This window comes from Rhopilema esculentum, chromosome 10, assembly GCF_057945365.1.
Source record: "Rhopilema esculentum isolate cy_ngs chromosome 10, ASM5794536v1, whole genome shotgun sequence".
In the NCBI taxonomy this organism is placed as follows: domain Eukaryota; kingdom Metazoa; phylum Cnidaria; class Scyphozoa; order Rhizostomeae; family Rhizostomatidae; genus Rhopilema; species Rhopilema esculentum.
The window spans coordinates 10,640,825-10,659,870 of NC_142824.1; the positions used below are offsets into that span (position 1 = coordinate 10,640,825).

Below are 19,046 nucleotides of genomic sequence, written 5' to 3' on the forward strand. Positions count from 1 at the left end.
AAAATGATTGGATGACAAACAATTCGTTTAATCTCAATAATTCGTTTATAGATATTTTTTCATTTCAAAACCATTCCTTGCTTTATTGGATTGTTCTTCGTCGTTTTACGCTACTCCTGCTTGCCATTTTATTTCAATTTCTCTCTTTTATTTCTGGGATGAATTTTTAATGTTTGTATAATTTCTAAGGCGGTTTTTGAAATGCGAAGTGAAATAGAATTGATGACCAAAAGAACTGCAGCACTTCAAGCAGGAAAGCTGGATATTGACCAAGAAATTCAGAAATACACGGGTAGGTCATTTCTAATGCTTTTTCTAATAAAAAGCTTCTAGGCTCTCAAGTAGCCTCTTAAGTAGAAAAAAACTTATCGACTGAATATAAATGAAAACACAAAAATAGTATTAACAATTGGTATGTATTTTTTTAATTTTTATGATGTACGATAAATTATCAATATCCTATTACGCAAAAAATACTTTATAGTTGTGTGCAAGCTTTCTTGAAATTTTCATAAAAATATCTTGATCTTTGCTGGATATTAGCACGAAGAACTTTTAACTTTTTACATTTGCACGAAATTATGGTTGCACAAAGATTGAAGTGGAGATTGTATTCTTTTCAGGTTGGCTAGACGAAAAATGGCGGGAAGATATGAAACTAGAAAGGGTACGCAACCGTTCGTCCAAACAATTTTCAGCAGTTCTTATGACTCAGCAATTCTTATATATTTTGAGGGCATAAAAGTATCAGACTTCTACAAACTCACAAGCAATTTGACGTATCTGTGGATTTCATTGAAATACTTTGAATTTGCAAGTCTTTAGATTTACACATGATACTGAAACGCAGAAACTAACTTTACACATTTCTTACCTCATTTGATTTCTTGATTGATAAATTTCGTGGATTAAAACGTAGGGAACTAAAAACATAAAGGGAGAGTGAGGGAGAAAAAACCCTCAGTTTTGGGGAAAGTAAGCTTGATTTCACACTGGCGGGATTATTTCAAAAATTGATGATAGTCTCACAGTTTTAAAGCTTTGTTTCTCTGCAAATTAATGCTATCTTGTGATTTGTATTTGCACTTCTTTGTTTCAGGAGTATTGCGAAAGAGATCTCCCGTTTATAGAAGACTTGAAACGAATCGAAACAAAAGCCTTTCAAAGAGAAGGAAGGTAAAGCATCTTCTTAAGTAGAGCATCTTCTTAAGTAGAGCATCTTCTTGAGTTAAGCATTACTTAAGCAAAGCATCTTTTTGAGTAAAGCACCTTCTGGAGTAAAGCATCTTTTCAAGTAAAGTATCTTTTTGAGTAAAGCACCTTCTTGAGTAAAGCATCTTCTTAAGTAAAGCATCTTCTTAAGTAAAGCATCTTCTTAAGTAAAGCATCTTTTTGAGTAAAGCATCTTCTTGAGTAAAGCATCTTCTTAAGTAAAGCATCTTTTTGAGTAAAGCACCTTCTGGAGTAAAGCATTTTTTCAAGTAAAGTATCTTTTTGGGTAAAGCACCTTCTTGAGTAAAGCATCTTCTTAAGTAAAGCATCTTCTTGAGTAAAGCATCTTCTTAAGTAAAGCATCTTCTTAAGTAAAGCATCTTCTTGAGTAAAGCATCTTCTTAAGTAAAGCATCTTCTTAAGTAAAGCATCTTCTTAAGTAAAGCATCTTCTTGAGTAAAGCATCTTCTTAAGTAAAGCATCTTCTTAAGTAAAGCATCTTCTTAAGTAGAGCATCTTTTTGAGTAAAGCATCTTCTTAAGTAAAGCATCTTTTTGAGTAAAGCATCTTCTTGAGTAAAGCATCTTCTTAAGTAAAGCATCTTTTTGAGTAAAGCACCTTCTGGAGTAAAGCATTTTTTCAAGTAAAGTATCTTTTTGAGTAAAGCACCTTTTTGAGTAAAGCATCTTCTTAAGTAAAGCATCTTCTTGAGCAAAGCATCTTTTTGAGTAAAGCATCTTCTTGAGTAAAGCACCTTCTGGAGTAAAGCATTTTTTCAAGTAAAGTATCTTTTTGAGTAAAGCACCTTCTTGAGTAAAGCATCTTCTTAAGTAAAGCATCTTCTTAAGTAAAGCATCTTCTTAAGTAAAGCATCTTTTTGAGTAAAGCATCTTCTTTAATTCTTCATGTTACATTAGTTTTAATCCTTGGTAAATAGCAAATTATTCAAATAGCTCTTCCTTTACACCAAAAATTGTAGAAAAATTGAGGGGATGGGGGCTTGATTTATTTGCTGTCTGATTTTGGTAAGATAAAACATATCGTACATTAGCGTCATCGTCAAACCTCTGTTGACGTCATCTCTACACCTTATCTCCCAATAAAACACCGCTCTAAAACAGCCAACAACTTTGCTCCAAGAAGTGACTGTAATGGTAGTTTCCCATATAACCGTTACATTGTCGAAACTTCTTGCACAGCCAATACTCCCAAAGATGTATCCTCGCCCAACAATTTCGTTATTGTATTTTGAACAACGTTGACTGGACAAGAATTTGTCACGTGATAATAGAAAACAATCAAATGGTGGCCAGTGCTATTATTAAGCCTTCCATCTATCTTTCTGCGTAAACCAGTAAAGTCGATGTACCACAAATCATACAAGGAAAACGACTTTGAGATTTGCGTGTTTAGCATTTCTCAGGAGACTTCCATTCAATCACTATTTTCATTTTTTAGGGTCGACGAAATTCACACGAAACTACAGCAGCAGCTTCAGTTGTTAGCAGATTTCATTGATGGCGTGGCTGGCCTAAGGCCGAAATGAGTCTCTTCAGTTTACAATAGGATGAAGGCAGTTAGATGAATTTGACTAATGGATGTATCAAATATGCTTGGCCAGTTCGCAAGTAAATTCTCAGTCATTTTCCTGCTGTTTTGAGAAAACTCATTCGTCTTCTCTTATTTCGACGGGCATTAAGGTATTGAAGAAAAACTTTATCAAAATGTTATATATCGAATCACAAATGTAATGAATCAGACTGTGAGTGTTATATTTAGAATTGTGAATGTATATTTTGTAATATAAAAGCGCCTTTCAAGTGTTTATATGAGGATGACGTAGAGTGGATTCTTATGTGATACCTTAGATTTTCCTTAAATCCAGGCAACCAGAAAGGAATCTTATTGCTTCAAAAAATGTTGTCATATTTTCCTGATATTCCGGATTAAATGTTCAATTACAGCTTTTGATATCAGAATATTCCCATTAAAATATTCCCAAACAACTGTAAGGCTTGTTCAATTAAGAATTACTTGATTACGTTCTTGAAGTAAAGAAGTTCGAAATAGCATACAAAAACTCCCCTTTTAACAAAAAATAATTTCATTTAAAGTGAAAATAGTATAAATTGATTTCATTTCGAAAATATTAAAATAAGTTTAAATTCGATTACATCGTGAAAATACGCAATATAGAAAAAATATCAATACAGATGCACGATGGCAAAGCAATACCTATATCTATTAGCGTTCGAATTGGTCTCTCAATTACATTACATTTATACATACGGCATCAAGAGAGGTGTAATACGGCAGATATCAAGTTACATTATGAATTTTGCCTTCTAAAGAGAATTGTGTTCTCTATGAACTTTTAAAAGCAATTTGAAATCTAAATTTTTGAATGAATTTGTCCCCACAAAAGAATGTCCTCAAACAAAAGTTTTTAATGGAATTTGAATAATAACGGAAACGTTTACTGATTTTCTACGATTCGCCGATAAGAAAGCAAATCAACTCCCCTCGTGCTATCGCGATTTATCAAGCTGAGCCTCGCTTCCATATCACATTAATACGAGACAATATAAATTTTGGAAAGGTGTTTTAGAAGATAGTTTGAAAAGATGAAAGAAGTACCTATATCCGAAGATGGTGCTTTGGAATTGAGGGTTGTTAACTCTAGGTATTTTAGTATTACATTATCATTGGCTGCAAAACTGATGTAACATAGCAGGTTAAATGTGATTTTAAATAGGATTCTAACATTAATAAGCAGTGTACTGCAGAAAAATATCGAACTGGGAAATAGATACGCAAATCCTGGTGTTTTGTCTTTATTAAGCGATTTACCAAAGGATTGCGATCAGAAAATGGCATAAAGAGAAGTCATATAAAGGTGTTATCTCTCTCATTACCTGTTGGAAAGCCCATAGGGATCAGCATAGTTAACTAGTATAGACCAAGAACGGTTTTCATTCACTGAGCCCTGCATTGTATCACAAAGAAAACTTCAATACTCTAAATGGAAATATTCTCTGGTCACCCAGGTCAAAAACTTAAACCCCGAATCCTAACAAAATATAAGTATCTTCATAAATGACTGGCATCAACTTGATTCATACCCTCGCTGAATTTCAAAAATTCATTAAACCTAAGGAACGCTCTCCACCGGCTTTATTGCGGCCTTAGCATTTGCAAAGCTGCAGGGAAAGCCAACATCCAAAGAGAATGTTTTGCTTCCCGTCACCAAAACTAGTTTTTCCCTCGTCGCAAACTCTTTCGTGACCACGACGGTTGTGTTCTCTGAATCAAAAGTATAGTTGATTTTGTTGCCAAGGTATGTAACGCCGTAAAAGCCAAGACGCTGCGTTTCATCAGGGAGGACTGGGTCCAAATACAATCCATCCATCTTCAAACGTATACCACCGTAGCCAAACACGATACTTTGAAGAAATCCGCCAGCCCCAGTTATAAAATTGACCTCGCCTCCATCGGGAGTTTCTGTCCACACCTGGAAAGAAGTCGTAATTATTATCACTGCGTCGTGCTGTCCTATGCAACATGAAACTCTTTAAAAAACCAGGCTTACATGGCTATTTTGAGATGCAGTTGAGCCCCGTTTAGTCGGTCAGACTTTCAAGGGAGGAAGATAATTATCCGACTTAGCGAATATCCAACTTACTCTGGGATACGACTTTTGTCATGAATATGGTAGAGAAATTCTACGGGATTAAACTGTATGAATTTTTGTAGGTTTCATGGACAATTCTATCTATGGTGAAGTTTTCAAACCAATCCTTGAAGACCATTGATGAACATCCAAAGAAGCTTTATTAAGTTCATTTTTTGTGTGAATATATCGCTGTCAACAAATTGTTTGGGTATTTCTGCCATACAAGGCGTTAAAAATGTAAAGCAATATTAATATTAGGTAACCTTGAAAGGCTCAGTGATGTTGGCATATCCCTCTTTAAAAGATACTGACGCCATTTCTAACTTCTTTAACTCAATCCATCCAACGGCAAACATCGATTTCGTCATTGCAGGACCATTTTTATCTGTAACTTCTTCGTATATCCTCAGATCATTTTCCCTTACGCTTTTAGGCATTTCGTACATCAAGGGGAATCCAAGCAAAATAGTGTCCGCTTGCTTCACGATTGTCTTCATTTTGTAACCATCGAATTCAGGATGATACTGGTTCTCTTCATCAAATGGGACATACATTTGAGCAGCAATGTGTTTCCATGCTTCTGGTACATCTATTTTGAACTTTGCAAACAAGTAGATAGCAAATTCTAAGTTGATTTTAGCAATAACATTTGTAAAAACCGAGTTATTGACGTCATAGTGATACTCGTCTGGGCCTTGTACATGGTTGATACAAAAAGCATTCTTTGTTTTATCAAACGCAACCCTGCTTTCCCAGAATTCCGCTACTCCTTGAAGCAATGGCTTCCCTTGTGTTTGGAACCAGTTCGAGTCATGTGTTGCCATCCAATACTGCTGAACAGCAAACCCAATATCGCCAACAACATGATGCTCAAACGTCGAGTAAGGATACGGTTCTGGACAAACTTCGACGCCACTGCAGGCACTTTCCCATGGGAACATCAAACCTAAATAACGCATCGTTAAATTTATTACCAAGCCATAAACGGAATATCATGCATGAAAAAATCAGTATTGTTCAAGTCATAAAAGTTTTGCACAAAACTTGAAATCTGACTTTAGAAAATTCTTTGAAAAAAAACCAATGAAAATAAAATCAAGAGATTCGATTACTGATTTTCTATGAAACCTTAAAAGTTTATAGCTAGTTATCCAATCAGATAATTTGGCATTTTGTGACCTATGTGATCTGTTTCTATTGTTATGGGATTCTGGTACGAAAAATTTGGCATCCCTGAACATGATGTTGGCCTTAGGGTACTACACCTAAGGGTATCAATTATTACATTTAGTGTATATGTAACAATGGCTACATCTGCAGCATCATTGGCAAGCTTACCTTTATAGCCCTCTGATTCAGCTCTCTTTGATGCTGCACCCATCCTTTCATATCGGTACTGGAGACAGCTTCTTGCCATGTCTTGGTGAAACATCAAGATTGTTGGGTACATCCAGGTTTCCTGATCCCAAAAGGTATGACCAAGATAACCATTGCTGGGCAAACCACCTGGGCTCAAGCCATGTGGCCATGATGATTGCAATGAGCTTAGAGATTGAAATATTGACTTCTAAGCCATTTGGCTCAAAACAAGCTTTATCTTAAATAGCAGGCATGACATTGTGAATTATCTTTGATGTGAGTGGAAAACTGTCAATTTGCGGAAGGCATTGTGTAATAAACTGGTGCTGTATATGAAAAGTGTGTGGCACACATATGCTTGAAACAAACTGTGAATGGGAGAGCAGCGTTCAACAATTCTACTTTCATTACATTCTAATTTTTCGATGATGCAACTTGTCAATCATTAAGGTAAAATAACATAACAAACAATAGAGAATGACTGGAGAAAATCTACTTTAAAGGTATAAGGCAATACCTGGAAAATGGCATCAACCTTAATCAGGAGAATAATGCTGAATGCAAGTCAGTAGGAATGGCTGCAATTTTTATTTCATTGAAACACAAAATATCATTAAACATCATACCTCAGTATATAGTACATGCTTGAATTTATAGCCTGTGCCAACTTTAAATTACCAGTAACTTCAATTGTTCCATTGCTCCAGAGCTTTTCCCACTCAGTCACGTGACTTTCCCAAAAGCTTTGATAGTCCTCTAAGATAAGCTTTCTGGCATTCAAAAAATCAGCAATTGTTTTGGCTTTGGGGTTTTTTGTTTCTAGTGAAGAACATATGGCAGTAACTCCATAGTAGGTATGCCATTGTCCAGAGCCTGGCACTGCCAACTTAACTGCATCATCAGGAAAATAAGCAACAGCCACCTCCACTTTTGAAACATCTGAAGCTTCTGTTACATTGGTAAAACCATTCAAAATGTTATAGTCTGTAAGAAATAAGGCAATTAAAGAACTAAAAAAATACCTGAAGCAAGGAAATTGTCCCAATCAAACTAAAATTGGAACAAAATTTATGATTTTCATCATCAGAAAATTTGATAAAATCAATTATTACAAAGATGGTCATGGGCTGACTAAAATCCTGAATAAAAATATGACCACACAATGTCACTGCCACAAGTTGACAACCACAGGATTGAATTCCTTTATAAAAGGGGTTTTGTGTCCAGTCCTTCTAAGATTATCACTGAAAATAATACAATATTGATATTACACAGCATTGTTATATTAAGAGGGAGGAAATGATTTTGAAGGCAGTCTGTCCCCCATTTTTCTCAGAAATTTTTCTCATGGCCACGATATTCATGCACCAATGATATAATGCACAAATAACCAATCAGAATGAAGAACCACCACAGTATACTTTCCCTGAGCAAGTTGCTGTGAATTTTGTTTTGATGTCAAATGTCTATGTCAATTTCGATGATATAAATATTAGGCACTTTTTTGTCGTGTTCACTCTCTATCTAAAGGCAAGGCTTTCAAGTTGGAATTAGCCAATAATGGAGGGGACAGGCTGCCTTTTAAAAACTGTAAAGATTTTGTTTAGCTCCAAGATATTGTTAGAACAGTTCTAACAAATCATAAACCCACACCTCTATTTCCCATAAAAACTTAAAAGAAATCTCTACCTTCCTGCTTCTCATACTTAAAATCGATATCATCACTTCTCTCCCCCATGTTGTTTTGCAGCTGAATAGTAATGCCTTCTTTACGACTTGTTCTCGCTTTTGTCTCCGTTATGAGAAGATTTCTTAATTTTCTGTGTGCGAACACTTTCTGTTCGATAGTGACTTCTCCGTTTAAATAATCCAAAATTTGAAAAAAATACCCTTTCGCTGCATTAAGAGTATAAATTCGCGCTTCCTTCTCCTCGGAAGAACCATCCTCCTGCAGGCCCTCTATCGTAATATTTACAGACAAAGATGAGGGTATCCGGGCCCTGTGGCTTTTCAAGTGATCACCATTGAACACCCCCGCTGCATAGACTGTGTCACTAAACAATCTTGTCCCAAGAAAACCATTTGAAATAGTGGCTAAAAGCTCAAAATTCTCAGGCAGTTTACTGCTAGTAAACTGCCAGTCTGTAGATTCTGTCGATGCCATTTCATTCACTTCCAGTCAATGTGGTTATGATAAAATTTTATGGCTATTTGCCGCCGTGTTGTTGCTGTTGCTCTTGTTGCTGTTTTTACTGCTACAGTTGTTGTTGTTGTTGCTGCTTCATATGCATCTTTGTATGACGTCATAAAATATATTTTTAGAACGTTTGTATTGTTATCATTTTGTGCAGAACCATAGTGACAGGAAAATCATCTGAAAAAGACAGTAAAATATGAGGTCTGTGGGCAATTTACCAAGAAAAATGTGAGTAAACCACCCATTCTGGAAGTTTTTAGAAAGAATGCTTTGTTGTACATTGAAGTCAAAAGGTGATATATAGATGTTGACCAGTATCAACTCACATAATGAATAACAAAATATTTTGAAAATATACGCTTTGTATACTTTTTAGATTATTTGGAGGGCCGCCACCAAAAGCCGATATTGCTACGGCCCTGTTGAAGGTTTCTATCTGTCCCGGGGGGGGGGGGGGGGGATTAAAGCTTTTCTGCATTCTACACAGTGACTAGGTGACCGATTTAAAAGGAGCGTCGCTAGTAATTGTGCGAAAGGCGGGGGGAGTGCTCAAGTCCCATTTGTCGACAAAGTGGGTGAGCGGAGCCTTCCAATATTTCGTTTTTGAAATAGAATTCGTTTCTATGGGGATGACACTCATCCTACGCATCCACCGTAACGACTGCCCTGGATTTTTTTAACTGAAAGGTACTTGTTCCCTTCAATCATATCGAACACGATTTATTTGACGTGGTCATAATTGTGCTATCGATGCTCTTGTGTTCAGCTGGAGATACTACTGTGACCTCAAGCTTCAGAATATCCACAATCAATCAACAATTACAATCAAATATTCATAGGAAATTATAAAACTTGATAAAATATGTAAATAGATAATCACCCTAGGTTTCATAACTATTCGTGCAGTAGTAGTTTCATCAATTATTCAAATTATTCAAATTGTCAAGCTGGTAGACGAGAAGAGAATATCGTGATGTTATTATAAGGCTGACCCAGAGATTATACTATCTATAGACCATATTTTTTATAATTTTGACATTTAACAGAATCACTGAGCCTTCTCTGTAGAAGTGACACCCAGGGGCGTCACTTCATACTTTTTGTTAGGGAAGGGGGTGGCTGGATATTTGCCTTGCAGAAAAATTTTGCCCGGCAAAAGTTAAAAATGTAGGGAACTGGCATTCGGTTCCCGTAAAATAATACTCAAGGTAAGTCATACCCACTTACTTAGGTCTGAACTTATTGTGTCCACAAGGTCACCGATTTGTTTACCTAGCTTTGGGGAGACGAACAAGAAAAAGTTTTTGAAATGGGCGAGGCAACCCTCCATCCTGGGGTAAAAGAGCGCATTTTTCACAACACACTTTCGATATGCACATTAGCATCCCACTGATTTCGTAACACTAGATGTAAAATAGTGATACACAAGTATTTTCTCAAGACGAAGGTATATCAAAGCTTTCCTCGATGCCATAAAAATCATTATTGGGAAACTACCCCGCTGTACGTACATATGATAAAACAAACAGTGGTATTCATTCTCAAACATAATTATATTGCTTTGACACATTCTCTTTTATGAGAACAATTTTATAAAAAAACGAGCCCCAAAATTGGTCAAAAGTAAAGAACAAACTAAGAACAAGCTGAGGCTGAGCTACTGTCAAATGTAACTTTGAACAATGCCTCATGTCAAGAACGAGGAACATTAATTTACTGGTTCTTATAAGAAGAGTGTAATGGTAAATTTCATTAGCCTTCTTTAAGGCACCGCAATGGGGAACCCAACTTATGCCAACATATTCATGACAACAATGAAGCAACATATTTTGCGCAATGCCCCGATGGGGCATACAGTCCATTATTCTGGAAAAGATTTATCGATGACAGAATTTTGATCTGGCAACACAAGCTTGAAAGTCTACCGGAACTTATAAATTTACCTTATATCATACGAAAAAGTTAAATAGATATTGAATCATTACACAGTCGACAGCCATTCTAGAAGGCTTAATTTCAAAAATTTTCTTGCGTGTCGGACCCAACCATGGTGGGTCCTGCTATGTCATTAGAATTTATTCTTAGCCCCCCTCCCCAGTTTCAATTTTGTGGCGCTGTCTATGCGTCACTGGTAGTATGTATCATTTTACTTTTGGACCAAACAAATTCCAAGCATATCCTACTTTCTTGTTACAGCTATATAAGACAGCTATATACAAATTTGATTTGCCCCGCAAAAATCAGTTTTGCCCTGCGATAAGGTTCCATTTTCGTAGTTGGGGAGGGGGTGAACCACCCTCTCAAATGACGCCCCTGGTGACGGCATCAAGAGAAAACTCGTGTGCGAGAACAAGTATTTATTTCCACGTCAATTCTAATTGTTTCGAAAATAGGTATCTGTTAAACTATAGACACCTATCAAACGAAGCAAACTTCCTATTTACGGTAAAGATGAGGCAAAAAAGCTAATTATAAGCAAATAAAATGCAATGTACAAATTTAATCTGAAGAAAATAGCCTAAGATGAAGCATGCTAAGATTGTTTGAATAAAACTTCTTCTCGAATAACACACCAAAAGGCATTTTAACACTTTCTTGAAGCAGCTGCAATACAACAAGCTTTTATGGCACTTTTCCAGAGATGTCACTATAGCAACGGATAATGGCATCGCACAAGCAGCTGTTGTGGTTGCTGGAATTCTTGCTTCTCGTCTCACGAAGATGGCGTCCGCTGATTGGGAATTTGTCTTCGATGGCGTCGTTGGTTTTCTGACATCTCCGATCTGGCAAATTCCGGTTATGAATTTTATTGAAAAGAACTGCATAGGTATAAAGGTTCCAAACTTTGTATCTTTTTAAATCGCTATCGAAGACTTCCTGATTAGGCGGAAGAAGAAACCTATAGGCGGCGCATGCATTGAAATTCTCATTATTATAGCATGATGATTCAGACATGATCAACTGATCGAATATGATATTAAATCCCAAAATATTATTTTATGTTTTTTTTATTTACAATCGTTCGATGTCTGGAAATGTTTTCTTTGTTGAATATGCAAATGTAAAGCTTCAATGAATTTTTACCCTGAAAAATTCTTCTTGCTTTTATGCAATATTTATTTTGAAATGAAGCGATAGGCCTATTTTAATATTGTTTTGAAAACTTGTTCCGTATTGAAACATAATGATTAGATACACAAAAGACAGGACAATTAAGGGAACAATATCAATAGCTGGGTTTGAAATTGCCCTCCCTATTTTCAAAAATTTAAGATTTACGATTCATGTGCTATTTTGCTACATAATTCTACACAATATACCCTAAAGAAGTATAAGTTGATAATGTCCCCCCAAGAAATTCTTCCCAAAAGAAGCTAACTAGAAGAAACAACTAATAGTCATTTTTTAATCAAAAGTGAGAACTGAAATCTCCAATATAAGAAATTCATAATATATAGACTCAATATATTCAATATATAGACTCATTCCATATAACAAGTAAGATTTTGCTTAAATGTTTGTAAATTAAAAAGATACTCAAATGAGTATTTGACAGATGAATACTCATTTCTTGTTTTATATTTATATTGATATAAAAGTGTGCTGAGTTCTATTCAACATGAAAATTACTTTCTTTGAAATTTTAGTGTTTGATCCCAGTGAAGAAAATTGTTTGCCTTGGTCAGATATACAAAAGGATTACAAGAAACTGGTATGGCACTGAAAAATGATAACAACATGCTTACCTGACAGAGTATTTAATAATCTAATAACCCTTTTTAAAATTTCTTTGTTTACTATTTAGTGCACTGTTTACTTTAGGTGCATTTTGGAAGGACTATCAGATCAAACTATGCTAGATCCAACAGATCCTGCAGATTCTGAGTGAAAAAATTCAATCATCTTTTTTAGATGAAAATGAAGCTAACAGATGAGAATGAAATCACCTTTTTAAGGAATTGTTGCAAACTTTTTGGCACTTTTCTTAAACAAATATCAGCCTTGTGTTCTTTCAAATCTTGGGAAAAGCCCTACAGTTGTCATTGAATCTTTATTTGAATCTTCCCCCATAGCTGTTTTGTTAAATGTTGTCTTGTAGCAGGTTGTAAGATATTGTGTTGCATTTTTAATATAACAAAAGTTTGGGTTTTCCTGTTATTAGTTTTTCCTATTGCCTTTTACTATAAAAATATCTGTTCATTCGAAATTTCAGGTTGAAGACTTATTGTCAAGCTACTTGAAAGATGTTGGAATTTTGGAGGAACAGTTTGTGCAAGCCTGCAAGTCCTCGTCTGTCCAAGAGAGACCTCAAATGCAGGTAACTTGCTATTTTTGTGTGCAGTAAAGTGTTCAGACTGTTTTTAATGTTAGAAAAGGAGGTGCTCTCTCCATGATATCATGTTTTTTTAAGACACTATACTTTTGTCCTGAAAGCATTAAATATGTGGAATTTTATCTTGACCAGATTGACTCACTTTCAGGCGGTGTTTGAACAGATATGGGCTGCAGAAGATTTTGAAATCTTTAAGCGGATGATGGTTCAAAGAAACATTGAACTTGAGCTGCAAGCATTGCAATTAATTCAACACCAGCAAAAACAAAGACTACTGCAACAGCAGCAGCAGCAGCCTCCACAACAGAAAGAAAAACCAAAAGAGGTAGCAAAGATGACACAGCCAAAGCAGCAGGTTGTTTCTGAAACGATTGATGATGCAATATTAAAAGAAGTTTTAGAGAGGTCGAGAAAAGAATATGAGGCATCACAAAAGGAGCAATGTCTGGATACTGCAGAGATGGACAAGCACTGGGCTGAGACACATGAGGAAAATGTAAAAATGTATGATGCATAGCATTTGAGCTAATATTATCAAGCTAAGGCAGAAGTACAAAGATGTTTTGTTATTTTTTACTAAATCATCTGTAGGTATGATTTATGACACTGGAAAGCACCAGAAGGAAATGCTGTTGGCCCTGAGGAGATTTTCTTGGGCCGTACACATTATATCCCTGTCCTCAATCAAATCATCAACAAAGTCAAAAGGGGCCTACCAGCTTGAGGACTTACATCCTGAGGGGTTCTCCGGGAAGGTAGCCCTCAATATGTATTCCTAATGACAGGGTCAAACAACTGCATGCCAATGGAAACACTGGATTTTTTGATGGACCTGTTGGTAGAATTCATAGAGATTACCCCACAGGAAATTAAGTGTTATCAAACTCAATTAAGATTTCAGCCATGATACAACAATATCAGCAATTGTTTTTTTTTCTGTTTTTACCGAAATATTATTGAATTAATCTCCTGTTAAAGAAAACATCCCAATTTTTTAGGTTCATTATTTCCGTCATTGTCAGTGTCAATCAAGTTGTACATTTGAAACAAGAATAGATTATTAAAGATCATCCATGGTGTCTAATCGTTAATATATTGTCTCATAGCTTAAAAGAAAAGGCAGAAGAGAAGAGGTCTGAAATGAAGAAAGTAGTTGATGATCGAATCAAAACAACTGATGAAGAGGAAAAAGAAGAGAAAACAGTTGAAAAAGCTCCACTTGCTCATGAGAAAGAAATGCCAAAACAAAAACAAACTGAGACGCCAAAAGAAGCTTCACCCAAGAAAGAAATTCATTTGCCTGCCGAGAAGCCGAAAACTGCAGCAGAAGCTGCTTCAAGTTGGCTAATGAGTGCAAAGGCGGAGGCTTGCAGCAAGGAATCGAGTAGAGCCCCCGCGTCTGTAAGTATTGCTGTTTTTATTTGGTTTGGTGCGTAGACAAAAAGTAGCCAAAAGCCAATTCCCTTACGGATGTGTTACTTTTTTTCAAACTTACTCAAAGTTTGGCTCTGATCAGGGCCGCCGAGAGTGGGGGCAAGGGGGGCAAATTGCCCCAGAGCACTGAGGTCTAGGGTCCCTCATAAAGTAATGGATTCCGTTTAAAATGGAATTAATAAAAGTAACAGAATCATGCCTAAAAATAGTACAATATTTTAAACGATTGCGTGAAAATTGACGAATTTATGCTAATCTAAAAGGCATGGCCGCAAAAGTTTCTCTCTTGTTTCCACTTCTTTCCGTTTTGCCCCAGGGCCTCTAAAACCTCTCGGCAGCCCTGGCTCTAGTTTTGCCACCACGGAAATTCAAACTTTATTTGTCCCACAGCTAATAATGTAAGTTTTATCGACCATTTTATTTATACTTTTTTCATTTAATAGGAATTATGTATGCAGGCTACAGTTATATTTCACATTAAGCCACACACTTTTGATAGTATTTCAACATATGCTTTCAAGATGTTGGTGAAATATTTTATGTTGTTTTTTGTTCAATTCACGATTTTCCTTCCCAAGTGTACTGATCGATGATTTTTGTATTTGTGTTAGGGCCCTTCGCAGGATGATGACGTGAAAAAACGAGAACAGTATTTAAAAGAACAACGCGATAAGTTATTGCAACTTAAAAGTAAGGAACGAGAACAGCAGTTGGACACCTACGCGAAATCGCAGCCCAAACGTCCCACTTCGGCAAGAGTGGCCCGTCAGTCATTCGCTTGTGCTGCAGAGAAGAAAGACGAGGAGGAGACCGAACCCAAAAAGCTGGCTATGAGGAAAGCATTAGCAGATAGGCTCAAAAAGGAGGTCATCTACAAGTAGATTGTTGAAGAAATAATCTGCTGCGTCCAAGGCATAATTTTGAATTTCTTATCTAATGTTGAATGTTGGAATAAAATTACACTAATTTTAATTTGCTATTTTGGATAGCAACTCAGTATTTTCTGGCTGCTTAGCTAATTTTTTGACTCAGAAGTTAAAAAAAACAATAAGATACCCGGACATGGACATTTCAAATCCTTTTTTACAGACATTCTTAGAATTAACGAATTTAACGGTTAAAGTCAAAGACACCTCCGAGAATGCACTGTAAAACTGCGTCAAAAATCACCTTGAAGGCTGCTTCCATCTTGAAGGCAAGGAACAGCATCGCTGAGTGGATATCATTTTCACGAGATCGTCATATGATCAGTTATGCATTCTCCCCATCTTTCTTACAGAAACATTGACCTCATGTGATCAGATACATTTCATGATCCTTTTACTCGAACTGATAGCCTTCAACCTTAGATTTCAATACATTATAATTATAATTTGCTGGAACTTTGCTGTGTATTTATTTGTATTGTAGAGTGGAATATTTTTACGCTATGAATGAGCTCAATATTCAATGTTTTGAATTTTTGAATTCATCTGTTAAAGGTGCCATCCTTTTTTCTGTGTTACAAAATTACAAAACACGGTAACATATATTAAAGGCGAGGCGAAGCAGCTCGAATTGTTATGGCCTGACGCAACATGGCTGACATTGTGACGTTTCGCGACCAAGAAGGATGCCATATTCAAAGCGATATTTTGGCTTGGATAAGGTGTTATAAGTTTTCAGCGTTAAGAACCATTTCATTGTGCACAAACGAGAAAACTGTTTTACCCAAAAATCATTGACGAATGCATTTCATGGTTTCTTTGTAAATGATATCTAGAAGCAACATTATGAATGAGCCGACAAAAAGCATTTTCATCTACGTGGCATCTGCATAAAAAATAAAACAGGAATGTCATCAAAGTTTGAAATAGACTTGTCACCAGGCTCCTTGTCACTCATATTTAGTGATAAGCACATTTCGAAGTGGTTAACCAAAGTTGTTAACCTGGGTATCAGACTCACTCTGTGTGAAAGAAGAGTTCTATTTTATGGCGTGAATCTTGTCTGGTACCCGGGTACCAAGCTGTGCATCCATTTGATTTTATTGATGCCGTTTGATTCTATCTAACAAGGTATATGGACACTACAACGTGCGTCGTCTGCTTGCAGAACTGATTTGAGTTCAGAGTTAGCATGCATTTTGAATGAAAACGAAAAGCTGCCTTTCCCCACGATTAGATTGCACAGCTACTATCATTCTTCGAATAGGCACCCACTTTCCAATAAGCTCCCGCCCCTCTAATATACCTCACTATAGAGTTATGTTTGTGATATAAGCACTTGACCTCGAATAAGCCCCTACTGGCTGAGGTACTGCCTCAACAGCAATAGGTTTATGCCAATATGTCTGCATTTTTAACTGTTTAACTGACCTGTCCAAATAGACGAAGAAAATTTTCCCTGGTAATATTTTTGGCTGCTGGTCACCATCCCAATTTTTTGGGGAATTTCGAGGACTAACAGTAATGTAAAGCCGTGCATAGTACAGAACAACAATGTGATTTGTATTAAGCTTTCTCATTAGAAAAAGTGTGCCATATTCGAATCAATTCGAGCATAACCGATTACCTGCATATAAGTTTCTGTTCATTTTCTTACATCTTAGATAACCGTATTTTATTGAATAAAAGCGACCTTTGAAAAATAGATAGAAGCAGGGGCGTAACTTGGCCAATAGTTTTGGGGGGGTGAAAAGGGTTTCTGCCCTGCAAAAGTGAGTGGTGCCCTGCAGACCTCGTAGCAACGGTTTTTCTATAGGTTACTAGTGAAAGCTTTACCAGTGTAAACTGGTCTTTACCAAGGACAAACTTCTAAGCAAAAAAACAAACTTGAAACTTCATTGCCTATGAAATTTCTATTTCTCTACGTGAGCGTAAATTGTTTTTTTATATTCACTTCATTTAATGTTGGTTTGCAAAATTAAGCTAATAAACAGCTAATTGGGGGGTGGGGGGGGGGTGGGTGGGTACATGATGTAGACAGCGCAACGAAATTTAACCCAGTGGGGCTAAGGGTCGAGTTTAGTGAGGTAGGAGGACCCACCATGGTTGGGTCCGACGTGAAGAAATTTTTTGAAATTATACCTTGTAAAAAGGGCTAAAAAGCATCTTTCAGACAAAAATTTAGCAAAATACTATTGTGCTAAAAGAATTGAAAATATTATTGTTAATTGGGAAAAAACGGGAGGGGGATGTCATGCTAAAACTCTAGTGTTAGACTTTTCGTTTCAGATTGCACGTAGTTTTGAATGACAGAGGAAGATGTTGTTTTGATTGGGAGAATTTTTTTTCCTGAACAGAAATGTGCAGTTTCTTGTATCAAGAAGGCCATGTTTACACATCCAAAATTAAAACATTGCAATGATACAGAAAATTATTTACTGAATTAATGCAAATAAAAGAAAAATAATGAAAATATACGTGAAAAAGTTAGCAATTAGATGAAACAAAATCGGTATCTTAACGATTTATTATGTTTTTTAGTTCATGCACTTTTAAAAGATAATAGAAAAAATGATAAAAAATTCCATCTTGACCAAAGTGAGGGACTTCAGCCCCTTATTCCCCCCCCCCCCCAGTGACGCCGTGCTTGTCATGAAAATGATTTACAACAAATTAATTTGCATGACTCGACCTTGCCCTCATAAACATATGCATCAATCATTGCATCCATTGGCTATGACTTTCGGTAAGAAATGCTTTCGCTTTGCAAATAACGGAGCTTTTCCTTACATACCTGTTCCGTTCTCTAAAATGCAATGTCAGGAAGGGAGGTTCATAACAAATACGATATTTCCATTTCAAAATTCCTAAACGGCTCTTTACGAACTTCAGAGGTGGCATTTCTGCGTGGCAATAAAGCTCTTCTTGGCGCCCTGCGAAATCTTCGATTGCCCTGCGAAATCGACTATTTTTTGGGTTGGGGGGGTGTCACACCCCCCCACACCCCCCCGGTAGTTTCGCCCCTGGATAGAAGCCACCCTTTAATAGGGGCTGCCCTTGAGAGGAAGCGGCCAAGGAAAATAAGATCTCAGAAATAGAAAATAAGATCTTACAAATAAGGTTTCAGAATAAGACATCAAGTTTCATGAAGCTTTGAAAAGTAAATGTGAGTAAATGGCAGAGAGTAAAGGAACATTTTCTCAAAAATCAAGCATCTCTTTTCGTGGCATCAGGTCCTCAATTTTTGAGTATTGAAACGCAAGCTATGATTTTCTTTAGATGCTATTAAGGCCTGGCCAACTAAATATCATCAAGCGAAATCTCAAAATATTGCAGCAATATCATGTTACATGAAATTTGTTGGACTTTTGTTTCAACATTTTCAAACATTTTGATGCGATTTTGTTGTGTCACACAATTGTTCGGGAGACCAAACCTTCAGTCCTTTGTTTCGAAACAATACAGTCTTGAACTAATCAGTGTTGCAGGGTCATAGCACATGCGCATTAATAACAATATTCGCACAGCTGTTCTGTCTGGGACCACATAACATCCCGTCAGGGCTTTAAGTGATAATGCGCATGTGCAATGACCCTGAAACGGGGGCTAGTGCATGTCTGGAAGACGGGCATGATTCATCTCACGAACAAACAAATGCATTCCAGTTTAGCCACACTGTCAGTAGAGAATTCAATTCAAACCCTTGTGTATTTGCCTATATATGCCTGTCTCCGCCCACATCATAAAAAAATTCAAAAAATCAGATAAACCAGTATTGCAGATAAAAGCAAAGCAGATAAAATTTTCGAGTTCACATTTGCTTTGTTCAAAAAATTGACAAGTTTAGCCACAGCTTTATATGTATAGGCAACATCGTCAAAAAAGATGAGACAAATAAAACCGCACAACCAG

At 36.5% G+C, this 19,046-nt stretch overlaps 2 protein-coding genes and 1 long non-coding RNA gene across 3 annotated transcripts; 2 read left to right on the forward strand and 1 right to left on the reverse strand.

Annotated features, from left to right (window-relative positions):
• Window positions 1-57: 57 nt before the first annotated feature.
• On the forward strand, window positions 58-3,596 carry LOC148959290 (uncharacterized). Its single transcript, XR_016144155.1, has 4 exons — window positions 58-292; window positions 624-667; window positions 1,100-1,176; window positions 2,671-3,596. It is a non-coding gene; the product is annotated as an uncharacterized LOC148959290 (long non-coding RNA).
• On the reverse strand, window positions 3,294-8,474 carry LOC135689659 (protein-glucosylgalactosylhydroxylysine glucosidase). Its single transcript, XM_065206973.2, has 5 exons — window positions 7,934-8,474; window positions 6,871-7,228; window positions 6,224-6,429; window positions 5,149-5,831; window positions 3,294-4,723 (listed from the first exon to the last, which is right to left on the reverse strand). Exons 1-5 carry the CDS (start codon window positions 8,406-8,408, stop codon window positions 4,364-4,366), a joined length of 2,082 nt encoding a protein of 693 aa, XP_065063045.2. The 5' UTR covers window positions 8,409-8,474; the 3' UTR covers window positions 3,294-4,363.
• A 2,636-nt stretch (window positions 8,475-11,110) lies between these two features.
• On the forward strand, window positions 11,111-15,658 carry LOC135689439 (uncharacterized). The gene is made up of 6 exons (XM_065206672.2): window positions 11,111-11,268; window positions 12,089-12,153; window positions 12,655-12,759; window positions 12,923-13,278; window positions 13,881-14,175; window positions 14,820-15,658. Exons 1-6 carry the CDS (start codon window positions 11,163-11,165, stop codon window positions 15,087-15,089), a joined length of 1,197 nt encoding a protein of 398 aa, XP_065062744.2. The 5' UTR covers window positions 11,111-11,162; the 3' UTR covers window positions 15,090-15,658.
• Window positions 15,659-19,046: the final 3,388 nt, after the last annotated feature.

Bases quoted from the DNA above. Each gene is read 5' to 3' on its own strand.
- LOC135689659 (XM_065206973.2), bottom strand. From the start codon at position 8,408: ATGGCATCGACAGAATCTACAGACTGGCAGTTTACTAGCAGTAAACTG. The intron at 7,229-7,933 runs GTAGAGATTTCT...TATTTCTTACAG, and splicing joins TAAGTATGAGAAGCAGGAAG to ACTATAACATTTTGAATGGT. The intron at 4,724-5,148 runs GTTACCTAATAT...ACTTCTTTCCAG, and splicing joins ACATCACTGAGCCTTTCAAG to GTGTGGACAGAAACTCCCGA.
- LOC135689439 (XM_065206672.2), top strand. From the start codon at position 11,163: ATGGCGTCCGCTGATTGGGAATTTGTCTTCGATGGCGTCGTTGGTTTT. The intron at 12,760-12,922 runs GTAACTTGCTAT...ACTCACTTTCAG, and splicing joins AAGAGAGACCTCAAATGCAG to GCGGTGTTTGAACAGATATG. The intron at 13,279-13,880 runs GTATGATGCATA...ATTGTCTCATAG, and splicing joins CATGAGGAAAATGTAAAAAT to CTTAAAAGAAAAGGCAGAAG.